Raw genomic sequence first — 21,212 nt, forward strand, 5'->3', positions numbered from 1 at the left:
GTCACAACACGAAGTTTGTGAGTTTTCGCGAATTGCTGTGGGCGTGGCTAAGCGCTGTTCGCCAAGAAAACAACGCCAGTTTTGAGGGTCTAAACATGCACAGAAACTCCTGAAACTTGGCACACACATCTGGCCTGGTAAAATGAGCAATATTTTATTGTTGATTGTGCTATTTTTACAAAAATGACTCAATAGCGCCCCCTCGAAATTTTTAACGAAGCTGCCCCGGTTGTACGTTTAAGCAAGAACGACGAATATTTTCAGGTGTATGAGGGAGCCCAAGACCTACAAAAAAGTCTCTTGTACCCATATGCTAAAATGAACAGGAAGTGAGCTACGAATTTTTGAATGTCCCATTTTTGACGATTTTTGCACATTCACAGGGGGCAGACTTTTGCCCACCTCTCCTACACGTTTCATCCGACTGAGTTAAGACTTGGCCTGGACCATTTCAAGACCTGAGCCAACGACAGGGGGAAAAATTTTGACTTTTCGAAATACTATATGATGAGGGCGGGGCATCAAAATTTGTGTTTCGCAATGAAAAAGGATATGCTTGATAACTCCCCGGTACATGCTCCAAAAAATCCCAAACTTGACATGTATGTTTATCGTCAAGGCCTGAAGCTATCTCTATGACAACATTCAGTTATATATGCAGCGCCACCTAGCCCTTGAGGCATGAAAAAAAAATACCCCACATACGGTATTTTGTACAAAAAATGTACACTCATTCTAAGTGTGATAACTAAGTCATTAGGGCCCGAGCAGCGACCGCTGCGAGGTCCCTATTGTTTTTGTAAAAATTATTATTATTATTATTATTATTATTAGGGCCCGAGCAGCGACCGCTGCGAGGTCCCTATTGTTTTTCGTTCGAATTATTATTATTATTAGGGCCCGAGCAGCGACCGCTGCGAGGTCCCTCTTGTTTTTGTAAGAATTATTATTATTATTCTTCTTCTTCTTCTCCGTAAACGATCGCATTTTTGAGGGCCTAAACATTTACGAAAACTCACCAAACTTTGCAGTCTCTTCGGGCCCGGCGAAAAATTTGATATTATGTAGTTGTCATAACGCGACTCTATAGCGCCACCTAGCGTAGAAAAATAAAAACCAATCCCGGCCCGTTTGAGCTAGAGCTACGAAAATTGGCAGGCACGTGTAGCACTACGAGACGCACAAAAAAGTCAGTGGAAGCCATTTCCTAAAATGTACAGGAAGTGAGCTATGAATTTTTTAATGTCCAATTTTGGCCTATTTTGGCACATTCACTGTGGTCATACTTTTTCCCCCTATGCAAACATTTTTCATCCCATTGACTTTAAACTTGGCATTTATCATCTCAAGACTTAAGAGAAAAACTAGGCAAAAAATCTTGCGTTTTCGAAATACTATATGACGGGGGCGGGGCATCAAATATTGCCTTTAAAATTTCATTTGTCCAGAAAGAGCAAATGCTGAATAACTCCCATGTACAAGCTCCAAAAAATCTCAAACTTCTCAGGCAACGTAATAGTCACGGCCTGAAAGCATCTATATGATAAAATTCAGTTATACATATAGCGCCACCTAGTGGTAACAATAAATGTCATACTTTACGTTTTTAGCTACTGTGCTGAGCTCGTTGAAGGAATCCATTTGAAAATTGGTCAGAAAAGCCTTAAGATGTTGATGATGCCCCACACCGAATATTGTAACTCTTCGTCAAAGGGCGTGGCCGCTACGGTGACGCAAAGTCTGAAGATTTTTCGTGACAATAAAAGCTGCATGAACTTGACCGAGATGATCCTATCTTCTCAAAATTTCACACATTTGATGAGAGTCCAGCCCTAAAGACATCTACGAACTTATATTTCATCTAACTGATAGCGCCACCTAGTGGCAATTTTTTTTCTTACGAATTTTCTTGTACATTTTTCTCCAAACACGTTAACTGGACCAACCTCATATTTGCTCAGATGGGGGTTTCGGCCTTCATGATGTCACAACACGAAGTTTGTGAGTTTTCGCGAATCGCTGTGGGCGTGGCTAAGCACTGTTCGCCAAGAAAACAACGCTAGTTTTGATGGTCTAAACATGCGCAGAAACTCATGAAACTTGGCACACACATCTGGCCTGGCAAAATGAGCAATATTTTATCATGTATTGTCCTATTTTTACAAAAATGACTCAATAGCGCCCCCTAGAAATTTGTAACGAAGCAGCCCCGATTGTACGTTTAAGCAAGATCTACGAAAATTTTTAGGTGTATGAGGGAGTCCAAGACCTACAAAAAAGTCTCTTGGACCCATGTGCTAAAATGAACAGGAAGTGAGCTAGGAATTTTTGAATGTCCCATTTTTGACGATTTTTGCACATTTTCAGGGGGCATACTTTTGCCCACTTCTCCTACACATTTCATCCGACTGACTTTAGACTTGACCTGGACCATGTCAAGACCTGAGCCAACTACAGGCAGAAAAATCTTGACTTTTGGAAATACTATATGATGAAGGCGGGGCATCAAAATTTGTGTTTCGCACTGAAAAAGGATATGCTTAATAACTCCCCGGTACATGCTCCAAAAAATCCCAAACTTGACATGTATGTTTATCGTCAAGGCCTGAAGCTATCTCTATGACAACATTCAGTTATATATGCAGCGCCACCTAGCCCTTGAGGCATAAAAAAAAAATACCCCACATACGGTATTTTGTACAAAAAATGTAAACTCATTCTGAGTGTGATAACTAAGTCATTTATGAATATTCTTTTAGTTTCCACCACTCAAAATGTTCACTGGCATCAGACTTATCCAAACATATATATTTTTTTATTTATTTTTGATAGCCTCTGTGGACATTAAAAGCAATATCGTGAATGAAGGATATGCTTAATAACTCCACGGTACATGCTCCAAAAAAAATCCCACACTTGACATGTATGCTTATAATCAAGGCCTGAAGGTATCTCGATGACAACATTCAGTTATAAATACAGCGCCACCTAGCCCTTGAGGCTTATATAAAAAAAAAAAAACCACATACGGTATTTTGTACAAAAAAATGTAAACTCATTCTAAGTGTGATGACTAAGTCATTTCTGAATATTCTTTTAGTTTCCACCACTCAAATTGTTCACTGGCTTCACACCGATCCAAACGTATGTACGTTTCCATTTTGTTTTATTCATTTTTGATTGCCCCTTTGGACAATAAAAGTAACATTGTGCAATGAGTACAATGAGCGATGATGTATATATACACTTTTACAAAAAATATCAATCAGGGCAACTCATTGCCTAAAAATAAAAAAGGACGCTGATTTTTGTAGGTCTTAACAATCACCAAAACCCGTTGAGCTTGACACACACTGGCAAAAAAAATATTCTACATGTAAACGTTTATTATGCCATTTTCAAAGAAATTTTGCTTCCAATATGCCAGTACCCCAACGTGCCAGTACCCTAACGTGCAAGTACCCCAACGTGCAAGGACTCCAACGTGGCCCGGGCTGCGAGGGCCCTTTATAGCTGCTCGCAGCTCTAGTTATTATTATTATTCTTTATTCTCCGCAAACAATCGCGATTTTGGGTACCTAAATATTCACGAAAACTCACCGAACTTTGCACACTCCTCAGGTCCGGCGAAAAATTTGATATTATGAAGTCGTTATAACAACGCGACTCTATAGCGCCCCCTAGCATAGAAAAATAAAAACCAAGCCCGGCACGTTTGAGCTAGAGCAACGTAAATTGGTAGGCACGTGTAGCACCCCGAGACGCACAAAAAAGTCTATTGGGACCATGTAGCTAAAATGTACAGGAAGTGAGCTATGAATTTTTTAATGTCCAATTTTGGCCTATTTTGGCACATTCACTGTGGTCATGCTTTTTCCCCCGATGCAAACATTTTTCATCCCATTGACTTCAAACTTGGCATTTATCATCTCAAGACCTAAGAGAACAGCTGGGCAAAAAGTCTTGCCTTTTTGAAATACTATATGACGGGGGCGGGGCATCAAATATTGCCTTTAAAATTTCATTTGTCCAGAAAGAGCAAATGCTGAATAACTCCCATGTACAAGCTCCAAAAAATCTCAAACTTCTCAGGCAACGTAATAGTCACGGCCTGAAAACATCTATATGACAAAATTCAGTTCTACTTATAGCGCCACCTAGTGGTTACAATAAATGTCATACTTTACGTTTTTAGCTACTGTGCTGAGCTCGTTGAAGGGATCCAGTTGAAAATTGGTCAGAAAAGCCTTAGGATGTTGATGATGCCCCACACCGAATATTGTAACTTTTCGCCAAAGGGCGTGGCCGCTACGGTGACGCAAAGTCTGAAGATTTTTCGTGACAATAAAAGCTGCATTAACTTGACCGAGATGATCCTATCTTCTCAAAATTTCACACATTTGATGAGAGTCCAGCTCTAAAGACATCTACTAACTTACATTTCATCTAACTGATAGCGCCACCTAGTGGCAATTTTTTTTTCTTACGAATTTTCTTCTACGTTTTTCTCCAAACACGTTAACTGGACCTACCTCAAATTTGCTCAGATGAGGGTTTCGGCCTTCATGATGTCACAACACGAAGTTTGTGAGTTTTCGTGAATTGCTGTGGGCGTGGCTAAGCGCTGTTCGCCAAGAAAACAACGCCAGTTTTGAGGGTCTAAACATGCACAGAAACTCCTGAAACTTGGCACACACATCTGGCCTGGTAAAATGAGCAATATTTTATTGTTGATTGTGCTATTTTTAAAAAAATGACTCAATAGCGCCCCCTCGAAATTTTTAACGAAGCAGCCCCGGTTGTACGTTTAAGCAAGAACGACGAATATTTTTAGGTGTATAAGGGAGCCCAAGACCTACAAAAAAGTCTCTTGTACCCATATGCTAAAATGAACAGGAAGTGAGCTATGAATTTTTGAATGTCCCATTTTTGACGATTTTTGCACATTCACAGGGGGCAGACTTCTGCCCACTTCTCCTATACGTTTCATCCGACTGAGTTAAGACTTGGCCTGGACCATGTCAAGACCTGAGCCAACGACAGGGGGAAAAATCTTGACTTTTCGAAATACTATATGATGAAGGCGGGGCATCAAAATGTGTGTTTCGCAATGAAAAATGATATGCTTGATAACTCCCCGGTACATGCTCCAAAAAATCCCAAACTTGACATGTATGTTTATCGTCAAGGCCTGAAGTTATCTCTATGACAACATTCAGTTATATATGCAGCGCCACCTAGCCCTTGAGGCATGAAAAAAAAATACCACACATACGGTATTTTGTACAAAAAAATGTAAACTCATTCTAAGTGTGATAACTAAGTCATTTATGAATATTCTTTTAGTCTCCACCACTCAAAATGTTCACTGGCATCAGACTTATCCAAACATATATATATTTTTATTTATTTTTGATAGCCTCTATGGACATTAAAAGCAATATCGTGAATGAAGGATATGCTTAATAACTCCACAGTACATGCTCCAAAAAAAATCCCACACTTGACATGTATGCTTATAATCAAGGCCTGAAGGTATCTCTATGACAACATTCAGTTATAAATACAGCGCCACCTAGCCCTTGAGGCTTATATAAAAAAAAAATAAAAAATACCCCACATACGGTATTTTGTACAAAAAATGTACAATCATTCTAAGTGTGATAACTAAGTCATTTATGAATATTCTTTTAGTTTCCACCACTCAAATTGTTCACTGGCTTCACACCGATCCAAACGTATGTACGTTTCCATTTTGTTTTATTCATTTTTGATTGCCCCTTTGGACAATAAAAGTAACATTGTGCAATGAGTACAACGAGCGATGATGTGTATATACACTTTTACAAAAAAATACCAATCAGGGCAACTCATTGCCTAAAAATAAAAAAGGACGCTGATTTTTGCAGGTCTTAACAATCACCAAAACCCGTTGAGCTTGACACACACACTGGCAAAAAAATATTCTACATGTAAACGTTTATTATGCCATTTTCAAAGAAATTTTGCTTCCAAGATGCCAGTACCCCAACGTGCCAGTACCCCAACGTGCCAGTACCCTAACGTGCAAGTACCCCAACGTGCAAGGACTCCAACGTGGCCCGGGCTGCGAGGGCCCTTTATAGCTGCTCGCAGCTCTAGTTAGGGCCCGAGCAGCGACCGCTGCGAGGTCCCTATTGTTTTTGTAAAAATTATTATTAGGGCCCGAGCAGCGACCGCTGCGAGGTCCCTATTGTTTTTGTAAAAATTATTATTATTATTATTATTATTATTATTATTATTATTATTATTCTTTATTCTCCGCAAACGATCGCGATTTTGGGTACCTAAACATTCACGAAAACTCACCGAACTTTGCACACTCCTCAGGCCCGGCGAAAAATTTGATATTATTAAGTCGTCATAACAATGCGACTCGATAGCGCCCCCTAGCGTAGAAAAATAAAAACCAAGCCCGGCACGTTTGAGCTAGAGCAACAAAAATTGGCAGGCACGTCTAGCACCCCGAGACGCACAAAAAAGTCTATTGGGACCATGTAGCTAAAATGTACAGGAAGTGAGCTATGAATTTTTTTATGTCCAATTTTGGCCTATTTTGGCACATTCACTGTGGTCATGCTTTTTCCCCCTTTGCAAACATTTTTCATCCAATTGACTTCAAACTTGGCATTTATCATCTCAAGACCTGAGAGAAAAACTGGGCAAAACATCTTGCCTTTTTGAAACACTATATGACGGGGGCGGGGCATCAAATATTGCCTTTAAAATTTCATTTGTCCAGAAAGAGCAAATGCTTAATAACTCCCATGTTCAAGCTCCAAAAAATCTCAAACTTCTCAGGCAATGTAATAGTCACGGCCTGAAAACATCTATATGATAAAATTCAGTTATACATATAGCGCCACCTAGTGGTTACAATAAATGTCATACTTTACGTTTTTAGCTACTGTGCTGAGCTTGTTGAAGGGATCCATTTGAAAATTGGTCAGAAAAGGCTTAAGATGTTGATCATGCCCCACACCGAATATTGTAACTTTTCGCCAAAGGGCGTGGCCGCTACGGTGACGCAAAGTCTGAAGATTTTTCGTGAAAATAAAAGCTGCATTAACTTGACCGAGATGATCCTATCTTCTCAAAATTTCACACATTTGATGAGAGTCCAGCCCTAAAGACATCTACTGACTTATATTTCATCTAACTGATAGCGCCACCTAGTGGCAATTTTTTTTCTTACGAATTTTCTTCTACGTTTTTCTCCAAACACGTTAACTGGACCTACCTCATATTTGCTCAGATGAGGGTTTCGGCTTTCATGATGTCACAACACGAAGTTTGTGAGTTTTCGCGAATTGCTGTGGGTGTGGCTAAGCGCTGTTCGCCAAGAAAACAACGCCAGTTTTGAGGGTCTAAACATGCACAGAAACTCATGAAACTTGGCACACACATCTGGCCTGGTAAAATGAGCAATATTTTATTGTTGATTGTGCTATTTTTACAAAAATGACTCAATAGCGCCCCCTAGAAGTTTTTAACGAAGCAGCCCCGGTTGTACGTTTAAGCAAGAACGACGAATATTTTTAGGTGTATGAGGGAGCCCAAGACCTACAAAAAAAGTCTCTTGGACCCATATGCTAAAATGAACAGGAAGTGAGCTACGAATTTTTGAATGTCCCATTTTTGACAATTTTTGCACATTCACAGGGCGCAGACTTTTGCCCACTTCTCCTACACGTTTCATCTGACTGAGTTAAGACTTGACCTGGACCATGTCAAGACCTGAGCCAACGACAGGGGGAAAAATCTTGACCTTTCGAAATACTATATGATGAAGGCGGGGCATCAAAATTTGTGTTTCGCACTGAAAAAGGATATGCTTAATAACTCCCCGGTACATGCTCCAAAAAATCCCAAACTTGACATGTATGTTTATCGTCAAGGCCTGAAGCTATCTCTATGACAACATTCAGTTATATATGCAGCGCCACCTAGCCCTTGAGGCATAAAAAAAAAATACCCCACATACGGTATTTTGTACAAAAAATGTAAACTCATTCTAAGTGTGATAACTAAGTCATTTATGAATATTCTTTTAGTTTCCACCACTCAAAATGTTCACTGGCATCAGACTTATCCAAACATATATATATTTTTATTTATTTTTGATAGCCTCTGTGGACATTAAAAGCAATATCGTGAATGAAGGATATGCTTAATAACTCCACGGTACATGCTCCAAAAAAAATCCCACACTTGACATGTATGCTTATAATCAAGGCCTGAAGGTATCTCGATGACAACATTCAGTTATAAATACAGCGCCACCTAGCCCTTGAGGCTTATATAAAAAAAAAAACCCACATACGGTATTTTGTACAAAAAAATGTAAACTCATTCTAAGTGTGTTGACTAAGTCATTTCTGAATATTCTTTTAGTTTCCACCACTCAAATTGTTCACTGGCTTCACACCGATCCAAACGTATGTACGTTTCCATTTTGTTTTATTCATTTTTGATTGCCCCTTTGGACAATAAAAGTAACATTGTGCAATGAGTACAACGAGCGATGATGTATATATACACTTTTACAAAAAATACCAATCAGGGCAACTCATTGCCTAAAAATAAAAAAGGACGCTGATTTTTAGGTCTTAACAATCACCAAAACCCGTTGAGCTTGACACACACTGGCAAAAAAAATATTCTACATGTAAACGTTTATTATGCCATTTTCAAAGAAATTTTGCTTCCAATATGCCAGTACCCCAACGTGCCAGTACCCTAACGTGCAAGTACCCCAACGTGCAAGGACTCCAACGTGGCCCGGGCTGCGAGGGCCCTTTATAGCTGCTCGCAGCTCTAGTTATTATTCTTCTTCTTCTTCTTCTTCTTCTTCTTCTTTATTCTCCGCAAACGATCGCGATTTTGGGTACCTAAACATTCACGAAAACTCACCGAACTTTGCACACTCCTCAGGCCCGGCGAAAAATTTGATATTATTAAGTCGTCATAACAATGCAACTCGATAGCGCCCCCTAGCATAGAAAAATAAAAACCAAGCCCGGCACGTTTGAGCTAGAGCAACAAAAATTGGCAGGCACGTGTAGCACCCCGAGACGCACAAAAAAGTCTATTGGGACCATGTAGCTAAAATGTACAGGAAGTGAGTTATGAATTTTTTTATGTCCAATTTTGGCCTATTTTGGCACATTCACTGTGGTCATGCTTTTTCCCCCTTTGCAAACATTTTTCATCCAATTGACTTCAAACTTGGCATTTATCATCTCAAGACCTGAGAGAACAACTGGGCAAAACATCTTGCCCTTTTGAAATACTATATGACGGGGGCAGGGCATCAAATATTGCCTTTAAAATTTCATTTGTCCAGAAAGAGCAAATGCTTAATAACTCCCATGTTCAAGCTCCAAAAAATCTCAAACTTCTCAGGCAACGTAATAGTCACGGCCTGAAAACATCTATATGACAAAATTCAGTTATACATATAGCGCCACCTAGTGGTTACAATAAATGTCATACTTTACGATTTTAGCTACTGTGCTGAGCTCGTTGAAGGGATCCAGTTGAAAATTGGTCAGAAAAGCCTTAAGATGTTGATGATGCCCCACACCGAATATTGTAACTTTTCGCCAAAGGGCGTGGCCGCTACGGTGACGCAAAGTCTGAAGATTTTTCGTGACAATAAAAGCTGCATTAACTTGACCGAGATGATCCTATCTTCTCAAAATTTCACACATTAGATGAGAGTCCAGCTCTAAAGACATCTACTAACTTACATTTCATCTAACTGATAGCGCCACCTAGTGGCAATTTTTTTTCTTACGAATTTTCTTCTACGTTTTTCTCCAAACACGTTAACTGGACCTCCCTCATATTTGCTCAGATGAGGGTTTCGGCCTTCATGATGTCACAACACGAAGTTTGTGAGTTTTCGCGAATTGCTGTGGGCGTGGCTAAGCGCTGTTCGCCAAGAAAACAACGCCAGTTTTGAGGGTCTAAACATGCACAGAAACTCCTGAAACTTGGCACACACACCTGGCCTGGTAAAATGAGCAATATTTTATTGTTGATTGTGCTATTTTTACAAAAATGACTCAATAGCGCCCCCTCGAAATGTTTAACGAAGCAGCCCCGGTTGTACGTTTAAGCAAGAACGATGAATATTTTCAGGTGTATGAGGGAGCCCAAGACCTACAAAAAAGTCTCTTGTACCCATATGCTAAAATGAACAGGAAGTGAGCTACGAATTTTTGAATGTCCCATTTTTGACGATTTTTGCACATTCACAGGGGGCAGACTTTTGCCCACCTCTCCTACACGTTTCATCCGACTGAGTTAAGACTTGGCCTGGACCATGTCAAGACCTGAGCCAACGACAGGGGGAAAAATTTTGACTTTTCGAAATACTATATGATGAGGGCGGGGCATCAAAATTTGTGTTTCGCAATGAAAAAGGATATGCTTGATAACTCCCCGGTACATGCTCCAAAAAATCCCAAACTTGACATGTATGTTTATCGTCAAGGCCTGAAGTTATCTCTATGACAACATTCAGTTATATATGCAGCGCCACCTAGCCCTTGAGGCATGAAAAAAAAATACCCCACATACGGTATTTTGTACAAAAAATGTAAACTCATTCTAAGTGTGATAACGAAGTCATTTATGAATATTCTTTTAGTTTCCACCACTCAAAATGTTCACTGGCATCAGACTTATCCAAACATATATATTTTTTTATTTATTTTTGATAGCCTCTATGGACATTAAAAGCAATATCGTGAATGAAGGATATGCTTAATAACTCCACGGTACATGCTCCAAAAAAAATCCCACACTTGACATGTATGCTTATAATCAAGGCCTGAAGGTATCTCTATGACAACATTCAGTTATAAATACAGCGCCACCTAGCCCTTGAGGCTTATATAAAAAAAAAAACCCACATACGGTATTTTGTACAAAAAAATGCAAACTCATTCTAAGTGTGATGACTAAGTCATTTCTGAATATTCTTTTAGTTTCCACCACTCAAATTGTTCACTGGCTTCACACCGATCCAAACGTATGTACGTTTCCATTTTGTTTTATTCATTTTTGATTGCCCCTTTGGACAATAAAAGTAACATTGTGCAATGAGTACAACGAGCGATGATGTATATATACACTTTTACAAAAAATACCAATCAGGGCAACTCATTGCCTAAAAATAAAAAAGGACGCTGATTTTTGCAGGTCTTAACAATCACCAAAACCCGTTGAGCTTGACACACACTGGCAAAAAAAATATTCTACATGTAAATGTTTATTATGCCATTTTCAAAGAAATTTTGCTTCCAATATGCCAGTACCCCAACGTGCCAGTACCCTAACGTGCAAGTACCCCAACGTGCAAGGACTCCAACGTGGCCCGGGCTGCGAGGGCCCTTTATAGCTGCTCGCAGCTCTAGTTATTATTATTATTCTTTATTCTCCGCAAACGATCGCATTTTTGAGGACCTAAACATTTACAAAAACTCACCGAAATTTGCACACTCTTCGGGTCCGGCGAAAAATTTGATATTCTGATGTTGTCATAACAATGTCACTCTATAGCGCCCCCTAGCATAAAAAAATATAAACCAATCCCGGCACGTTTGACCTAGAGCTACGAAAATTGGCAGGCACTGGTAGCACCCCGGGACGCACAAAAAGTCAATTGGGACCATGTAGCTAAAATGTACAGGAAGTGAGTTATGAATTTTTGAATGTCCAATTTTGGCCCATTTTTGCACATTCACTGTGGTCATTCCCCCCCTTTGCAAACAGTTTTCATCCGATTGACTTCAAACTTGGCATTTATCATCTCAAGACCTGAGAGAACAACTGGGCAAAGAGTCTTGCCTTTTCGAAATACTATATGATGGGGGCGGGGCATCAAATATTGCCTTTAAAATTTCATTTGTCCAGAAAGAGCAAATGCTTAATAACTCCCATGTTCAAGCTCCAAAAAATCTCAAACTTCTCAGGCAACTCAATAGTCACAGCCTGAAAACATATATACGATAAAATTCAGTTATATATGTATATATATAGCGCCACCTAGTGGTAACAATAAATGTCATACTTTACGTTTTTAGCTACTGCGCTAAGCTCGTTGAAGGGATCCAGTTGAAAATTGTTCAGAAAAGCCTTAAGATGTTGATCATGCCCCACACCGAATATTGTAACTTTTCGCCAAAGGGTGTGGCCGCTACGGTGACGCAAAGTCTGAAGATTTTTTGTGACAATAAAAGCTGCATTAACTTGACCGAGATGATCCTATCTTCTCAAAATTTCACACATTTGATGAGAGTCCAGCCCTAAAGACATCTACGTACTTATATTTCATCTTACTGATACCGCCACCTACTGGTGAATTTTTTTTCTTACGATTTTTCTTCGTTTTTTTCCAACCACGTTAATTGGCCCAACGTCATATTTGCTCAGATGAGGGTTTCGGCCTTCACGATGTCACAACACGAAGTTTGTGAGTTTTCGCGAATCGCTGTGGGCGTGGCTAAGCGCTGTTCGCCAAGAAAACAACGCCAGTTTTGAGGGTCTAAACATGCACAGAAACTCATGAAACTTGGCACACACATCTGGCCTGGTAAAATGAGCAATATTTTATTGTTGATTGTGCTATTTTTACAGAAATTACTCAATAGCGCCCCCTAGAAATTTTTAACGAAGCAGCCCCGGTTGTACGTTTAATTAAGCAAGAACGACGAATGTTTTTAGGTGTATGAGGGAGCCCAAGACCTACAAAAAAAGTCTCTTGGACCAATGAACAGGAAGTGAGCTACGAATTTTTGAATGCCCCATTTTTGACGATTTTTGCATATTTACAGGGGGCATACTTTTGCCCACTTCTCCTACACGTTTCATCCGACTGAGTTAAGACTTGACCTGGACCATGTCAAGACCTGAGCCAACGACAGGGGGAAAAATCTTGACTTTTCGAAATACTACATGATGAGGGTGGGGCATCAAAATTTGTGTTTCGCACTGAAAAAGGATATGCTTAATAACTCCCCGGTACATGCTCCAAAAAATCCCAAACTTGACATGTATGCTTATAGTCAAGGCCTGAAGCTATCTCTATGACAACATTCAGTTATATATGCAGCGCCACCTCGCCCTTGAGCCATGAAAAAAAAATAACCCACTTACGGTATTTTTACAAAAATTGTAAACACGTTTCGCAATGAAAAAGGATATGCTTGATAACTCCCCGGTCCATGCTCCAAAAAATCCCAAACTTGACATGTATGTTTATAGTCAAGGCCTGAAGCTATCTCTATGACAACATTCAGTTATATATGCAGCGCCACCGTGCTCTTGAGCCATGAAAAAAAAATACCCCACTTACGGTATTTTTACAAAAATTGTAAACTCATTCTCAGTGTGATAACTAAGTCATTTATGAATATTCTTTTACTTTCCACCACTCAAAATGTTCACTGGCATCAGACCTATCCAAACATACAAACTTTTTATTTAGTTTTATTTATTTTTGATAGCCTTTATGGACGTTAAAAGCAGTATCGTGAATGAAGGATATGCTTAATAACTCCCCGGTACATGCTACAAAAAATCCCAAACCTGACATGTATATTTATAGTCAAGGCCTGAAGGTATCTCTATGACAACATTCAGTTATAAATACTGCACCACCTAGTCCTTGAGGCATAAAAAAAAACAACAACCCCACTTACGGTGTTTTGAACAAAATTTGTGAACTTGTGCTATAACTAAGTCATTTATGAATATTCTTTTACTTTCCACTACTCAAGATGTTCACTGGTATCAGACCGATCCAAACATATGTAGTTTTTTAAATTTTGTTTCATTTTTTTTTTATCCTTCTCTATGGACAATAAAAGCAATGATTGTGCAATGAGTTCGAGCGATGATGGGTATATATACTTTTGCAAAAAAAAAACAAAAAAAACAGTCAGGTCAACTCAGTCCCTAAAAATAAAAAAGGACGCTGTTTTTTGCAGATCTTAACAATAACCAAAACCCATTGAGCTTGACACACACATCACACCTGGCAGAAAAAAAATTCACATGTGAAGGTTTATCATGGCATGTTCAAAGACATTTTGCTCCTAATATGCCAGTACCCCAATGTGCGAGTACCCCAACGTGGCCCGGGCTGCGAGGGCCCTTTATAGCTGCTTGCAGCTCTAGTTTTATTTATTTTTTATAGCATCTATGGACATTGAACGCAATATCTTGAATGAAGGATATGCTTAATAACTCCCCGGTACATGTTCCAAAAAATCCCAAACTTGACATGTATTTATAGTCAAGGCCTGAAGGTATCTCTATGACAAAATTCAGTTATAAATACAGCGCCACCTAGTCCTTGAGGCATAAAAAAAATAAAAAAAAATCCCAATTTACGGTATTTTGTGCAAAATTTGTAAACTCATTGTACGTTTGATAACTAAGTCATTTATGAATACTCTTTTACTTTCCATCACTCAAAATGTTCACTGGCATTAGACCGATCCAAACATATGTACTTTTTTATTTTGTTTTATTTATTTTTGATAGCCTCTATGGACAATAAAAGCAACATTGTGCAATGCGTATGAGCGATGATGTGTGTATATATTTGTGTATATTGTAACTGAGCCCACTACAGTGGGGACCGATCCGGCAACTATAAAGAAGCAGAAGTGGTGGCAACAATACTTTATTTACATCATGTAAAGTGCTTCAGTGGTTGGATAAAAAATTAATTATTTTTTTTTATTTTTTTATTTTTTGGGGACTGTCTGCTAAACTGAGGTGTATTTCCTAAGGGAGGGCAGAATATACTGTAAAAGCGTTAAAATTTTATAGCTAACGAAGTAGCAGTTGTGGAAAAAGGCACGGCCCTTACAATTCAAAACGTAATAATTTAAAAAAAACAACAAAAAATACATTTTAATGTCGATTTGTCATTCTGTCTTGCAAACCAGATTAGAGTGGATCATGACGATTCTTTGCACATTTAAGAATTGAAGCTGAAATTATCAATCAAATCATTTTAAATAAAAAATCATTCTGAATCGAATCACAGACGCAAAAGTTGGAATCGAATCGAATCGTGACAAAGATTCCTACCTCTAATGAAAAGGTTTTCATTTTTTGTTAAAATAACTTACTTTACCCTTCTACCCTCTCTCTGTTCTCATCTTCCATTTGTCTTCTCTTTCTGTCAGCAGATGTTTGTCTCATGAGCCTGAAGGTCTTCAACAACAGCGATGATGCACACTTCAGTGGTCGGCTGCAGACTGAATTTGGGTGTACTTTTTAATGGACTGCTTGTTGCTGTAATTGCAGCTTTACTTTGGCAGTACTCCAAGTTAAGAGAACATGCTACCATGATAGAGGAAGAGTTGCACATGGCACAGCGGTCCCAAGAATTTACACATACTAATATAGACTATCATCTAGCCCTGCAGGCTCTTCATGAAGATGGCACCCGCATGGTATGCAGCAGCAAAATGCACACTGATCGCATCTGCCGCTTTGAGTACCTCTGCTACTGTACAGAGGGAGATGAATTTGTATTCTTTCATTCCAATGCCTCCATTATGGTGCCAAACTTGGGTTCTAGACGATTCCAACCTGCTTTGCTTGACATGTCCTCTGTAGAAGATCACAATACCCAGTATTTCAACTTTTTAGAGCTTCCAACTGCTGCTTTGAAGTTCTTGTCCAAGCCTGTGTTTGTACCAGATGTGACACTGATTTTTAACAGGTTTAATCCTGACAACATAATGCATGTTTTTCATGATGATCTGCTGCCAGCTTTCTATACTATGAAACTGTATTCAGACCTGGATGAGAGAGCACGTTTGATGTTCATGGAGGGTTGGGGTAAAGGGCAATACTTTGACCTCTACAGACTTTTGAGCAGTAAGCAGCCACTTCTCAAAGATCAGCTAAAAGACTTCGGGAAGCTCATTTGTTTTACTAAATCTTATGTTGGTGTGTCCAAGATGACAACTTGGTATCAGTATGGCTTTGTTCAGCCACAAGGACCCAAGGCTAACATTTTGGTCTCAGGAAATGAGATTCGACAGTTTTCTGAAGCTTTTATGGTTAAAATGAACATCACAAGAAAGGAAGAGGTGGAAAAGGATGTTGGTAATGTGAGAGATGAGAGTGAGAAGGATGGATACATAGTCGTTTTCAGTCGCTTAACAACAAGGCTAATAGTCAATGAAGCAGAGTTAATCATCGCACTAGCTCAGGAGTTCAAGATGAAAGTCTTTAAAGTTTCTCTGGAGGAACAGTCTTTTCCCAGCATTGTCCAGGTTATCAGTGGTGCTTCCATTCTAGTGAGCATTCATGGAGCCCAGCTCATCACCTCACTTTTTCTCCCCCGAGGAGCTGTTGTGGTTGAACTTTTCCCCTTTGCTATAAACCCAGAGCAGTATGCTCCATACAAAACCCTTGCTACACTTCCAGGCATGGATCTATATTATTTTTCATGGAGAAATACCAAGAAGGAGAACACTGTTACCCATCCAGACAGACCCTGGGAACAAGGAGGTATAGCACACTTAGAGAAGGAAGAGCAAGAGCGAATATTGGCAAGCAAACAAGTCTCAAGGCACAAGTGTTGTCGCAACCCAGAGTGGCTCTTTCGAATCTACCAAGATACTCTGGTAGATATCCCTTCACTTCTTGATGTTGTCAGAGAGGGGATGAAAACTAGGCAAAGCTTTAAAAAGTCCAAACCCGCCAGTATTATTCATCCAGGCAAGGTTAGGGAAACCCAGTGTCAAACCTCGGTGCAGGCTACTGACAAGGCACAACTTATCATCTCTTGGCAGATTCCATGGAATCTGAAATACTTGAAGGTGAAGGAGGTAACGTATGAGGTGTGGATTCAAGAAGAAGGAGAAAATACTTACATGCCTCATATCATTCAACAGCAAAACTACACGTTTTCAGAAAATATTAAGCCTTTTATCACCTACCTGGTATGGGTCAGGTGTATATTCAACAACAACCTTCTGGGTCCCTTTGCAGACGTTCTTTTGTGTAGAACTTAAGCTGCCATACAGTTGCGATGATGATGATGATGATAATAATAATAATAATAATAATAATAATAATATTTTTTATTACTATTATTGGTATTATTATTATTATTATTATTATTATGATTCGGGCTGAACGATTCATTGCATTTTCAATTAAGTCGCAATTTGACAAAACGCTATTATTAATTGTGAAAGCTGCAATTTATATGCTCATTGTGAAACGAAGCGTAAGGAGGGAAAGAGTGAGGTGAACAGGAACATCACTGCTGTAAAACTAAAGCCTGGCGCCATAAGCGTGATGAGGTTTTTTTTTTTTTTTTTCTTAAGAGACCTTGAAGTGTCTAACATGTTTACTCTATTTGATCTTGGTTTTTAAAACAAAACTTCACCGTTGTGTGTTATGACCTTTCAGCTGCCGTAGTGTCGAGCGTTTTGTAAACTGAGTGTGCACACGAGTGTGGCTGATAAATCTGTCTGCTCGACAACCTGTCGTGTGAACCAAAAACGCACTCTGATGTGGGCTGTACATGTACATTTAAAGTGTTCATGTTCATTTACAAACGGAAGCATCCTGCTGAGTTGTCCTATGTTTTGAGGTTGAATACCGGTAGGTATGTATGTGGCCATATGTTGTCATCCAATTTCATGAATGAACATTTCTAGGGATGCACGATATCGGTGGCTGATAATTATCTTCAATTATCAACCAATTGGACGTATAAGATAAACCAGATAATAAAGAAATCCACTGATTAATTACCGGCAATTATCAACAAATTTGACGTCATACAGATAAACCAGATACCGGTCATAAAGAAATCCCCTGATAATAATCAACATACCATGTTGGTCCATTTGTTGTGGTTATGGCTCAAGTTGTGCCCATTCCCTCAACCCCTCCCCTCTCCTATTGTAGTGTCGCACATTTGTGACGTCATAATGCGCACAACCTCGTGTTCAGATGCATCATGTCGCCAGTGTGGACTTTACTGTGTCCTCGCAAAATGTTACCCTTGTGCAGTTTTTTGTTGCATTTTTAAAATATGTTTTGGGCTAATTCAAAATGAGCCACTTCAAAGACAGCCTTAGACTAGTTGTCTTTGAACTCGAAAGTATATTTGTATTCAAGTTAATTTTACAAACAATTATCGGCTTATTTACTGGTTGTCGATATCGGCACTTTCTAATTTATTGTTTTATCAGTATCGGTTAAAAATAGCATTATCATGCATCCCTAAAAATCACTCACCGTCATTTAATTAACAAGGGGCAGTGCCACCACCACAACCTCTTTTAACGTACATGTATTGTAGCATTGGTGAACTAATCAGGCCAAGCCGAGAACTAACAACGCTTTAATGACAATTTGCAAGTAACTATTGGCCGTAACCATGCGAGAACACAGCAGCTCGTAACGGACTTAGCTTACTAAAACAAAAGTTTGTGTTGCCTTCATGGCCCATCCTGACCATGGGAAACTAAACCCACGGCCCACCGAAAAAGTGCAGTGTTTACATGTCATCTTGCATGCAACATGAAAAGTTATAAGGATATGTTGAAGTGGTAAAGCCACTAATTTCCAGAGGTGGGCATCGTCGTTGACTGGAATTGATGATAGATGGAAGTGCCCACCTTATGGCGTATCAGCACTTACAGCGAATGCTTGGTAATGAGAAGCCTCACAAAAATACACTGATTGAGAAGGACCATGTGTACTCACCACGATCGATAGAAGTAATCCTGTTTGACTCGGTGCTCAGTCTGTGCATTTTTTTCAAGGCTTCACATTATCGAGCTTTCGCTGAAAGTGCTGAAGTACACAGCAAAAGTTGCGCACTTCCATCAATCATCTACAGTAATCCAGTCAGTGACGATGCCCACCTCTGGAAATTTGTATTATTGTTAGAATCTGCATTTCATTTCTTACTGATTCACAGTTTAAGCCATACGTGTGACAGAAGTATGTTGTCATGGCGAACAAGACTAGTAAGTTAGTTAAACTGTAGTAAGTTTAAACCTCTAATTGTAGTCGAAAAAAACAAAAACTGATATTAAGGCTTCATTTGCCATTGTCTTAAGATTCTGTAATCGGTAATAGAGCTGATATTGTTCTAATTAACGTTTTGTTTTAATTGGTAAAAAATTAATTGAAAAGGACCTTGAAAAAATAACCGCATATATCGCAATTAAAAAATTTTTTGGGGGAAAAAAATTGCAGTTAGATGATTTCCCATAATCGTTCAGCCCTAATGATGATGATGAGAATATTATTATTATTAGTAGTAGTAGTATTATTATTGTTGTCATCATTATTATTATTGTATTAATTTCTGGTTTTGTGGTTTTTGACATTATGTTTTAATGACTGATTGTCCTGTGAAGCAAAATGGAGTTGTGATTATGGGGTATAGTTCAATTTGGAACAGTTTTTGAATGACTGATTAATTGTTGTGCCGTTTAAATTGTCCAATGACAGCCATTCTGACATCAGTAAAAATCATTGGCAAATTGGCCATTGTTTGGTGATCGTTTTTTTTTCTTTCATGTACCCTAACCATTTACTATGTTGTACACAGATAATGTCATCCATCCAGAAAAAAAAAAAAACGTGATCTATTGCACAAAACCTGATCTACATACACAAAACCTGATGTACGTGCACAAAACCTGTTCTACGTACACAAAACCTGATCTACGTACACAAAATGTGTGTTCTACGTATACAAAACCTGATCTATGTGCACAAAACCTGATGTACGTGCACAAAACCTGTTCTACGTACAGAAAACCTGATCTACGTACACAAAACGTGTGCTCTACCTACACAAAAAAGCATATCTTCAATTGCAAACAAAAAAAAAAAAAATCTTTCAAGTACAAAAAAAAATGTTTTGCGTACTTCAAAAGCAATTCTACAATTACGGATACAAGTCATGTGACTTTTGGCAGTGATATTCTGTCGAGCAGTTTTACGTGCCGAGAACCCATGATCCACACGCGCAAAGCCAGTAAACTTTACAGCAGGGGGCACTGTTGAATCAGCGTCGTATTGAGAGAGAGTTTGGCCAACTCGTTGAAGAAGTACTACGCTGTGATTGGCCAACTGCAGGTCATATGACAACACCTTGTCGTTACCATGGTGCTGGTGCAATTGGCGTTTCCAGAGCCATGGGTGTTTGTATTGTTGTTATCACTTACATATTGCAACTAGACTAAGTGCAATTTCCGGAGAAATTGCTTGGGAATGCTGAAAGCGGAATGCTGAAAGCTGAATGCTAAGATGAATGCTAATAGCTGAATGCTAATGAAGGAAATAGAAAGATAAACTCTGAAAAAGTAATTAACTATTAATTACTAGTAGTAGTAGTAGTAGTAGAAAAAGTAGTAGTAATTATTAAGTAGTAACTTGTAGTCAAATGTCAAATGCAAACCCATCCACCCATCAGTTAGTAGTCAACAATAGTCACCTACCATATATAAATTAATAGTACAGTAAAGTTTTTTCATTCATCTATTTAGAACCAATGCCTATACTCCTCTTTCACATATTTAGGTGCTGGTGCTGGAAAAAAAAAAAAAAAAGATTATCAGCAAACCAGCGAAAATCAGCACAAAAAAGTATGCCATGTCAATCAACATGACACAAAACACAAACCATATGTGGTGGTGCTGTCTCTAAGAAATAGTCCAGTTACTGGACTGAACATGTCACCGGCACAAATGTTGATGGGAAGAGTTCTGTGCAGCACATTGCCATGTGCTTGTGCTGTACTCAAACAATCTACCCCACCAAACAGCTCTAACAAGATAAGAGCAGTTTCGCCAGGAACAACACTTCGACCATCGTCTCAAGCCACGACCAGTGTTGACTCCAGGTAACACAGTGCACATGCAAACACAGCACGGCTGGGAGCCAAAAGTTGTCGTCCAAAAGAAAGAGGAACCTCACTCCTACAACGTAATTTAACTCTTTGACTCCCAGCCATTTTCACAGAAACAATCTCGTTAGCTCCCGGCTGTTTTTCTGGGTTTTGACTGATTTTGCAAGGCCCACAGAATATTGTGTTCTATTGCTATAAAAGCATGGAACCTATCAAAAGAAAGATTAAAGTCTCTTCTTTCATC

The 21,212-nt window shown here is 39.1% G+C and overlaps 1 protein-coding gene across 2 annotated transcripts in view; it reads left to right on the plus strand.

Annotated features, from left to right (window-relative positions):
• pomgnt2 (protein O-linked mannose N-acetylglucosaminyltransferase 2 (beta 1,4-)) overlaps positions 1-19,600 on the plus strand; it is an 81,512-nt gene extending 61,912 nt beyond the window's left edge. For both annotated transcript variants that reach the window (XM_077527403.1, XM_077527404.1), the window contains exon 3: positions 15,255-19,600. In XM_077527403.1, coding sequence (XP_077383529.1) covers positions 15,294-17,096 — 1,803 coding nt within the window. In that variant the 5' untranslated portion in view covers positions 15,255-15,293 and the 3' untranslated portion in view covers positions 17,097-19,600. The remainder of the gene's footprint in view (positions 1-15,254) is intronic.
• Positions 19,601-21,212: the final 1,612 nt, after the last annotated feature.

The sequence above is a fragment of the Festucalex cinctus genome, chromosome 7 (genome assembly GCF_051991245.1).
Source record: "Festucalex cinctus isolate MCC-2025b chromosome 7, RoL_Fcin_1.0, whole genome shotgun sequence".
Classification (NCBI taxonomy): domain Eukaryota; kingdom Metazoa; phylum Chordata; class Actinopteri; order Syngnathiformes; family Syngnathidae; genus Festucalex; species Festucalex cinctus.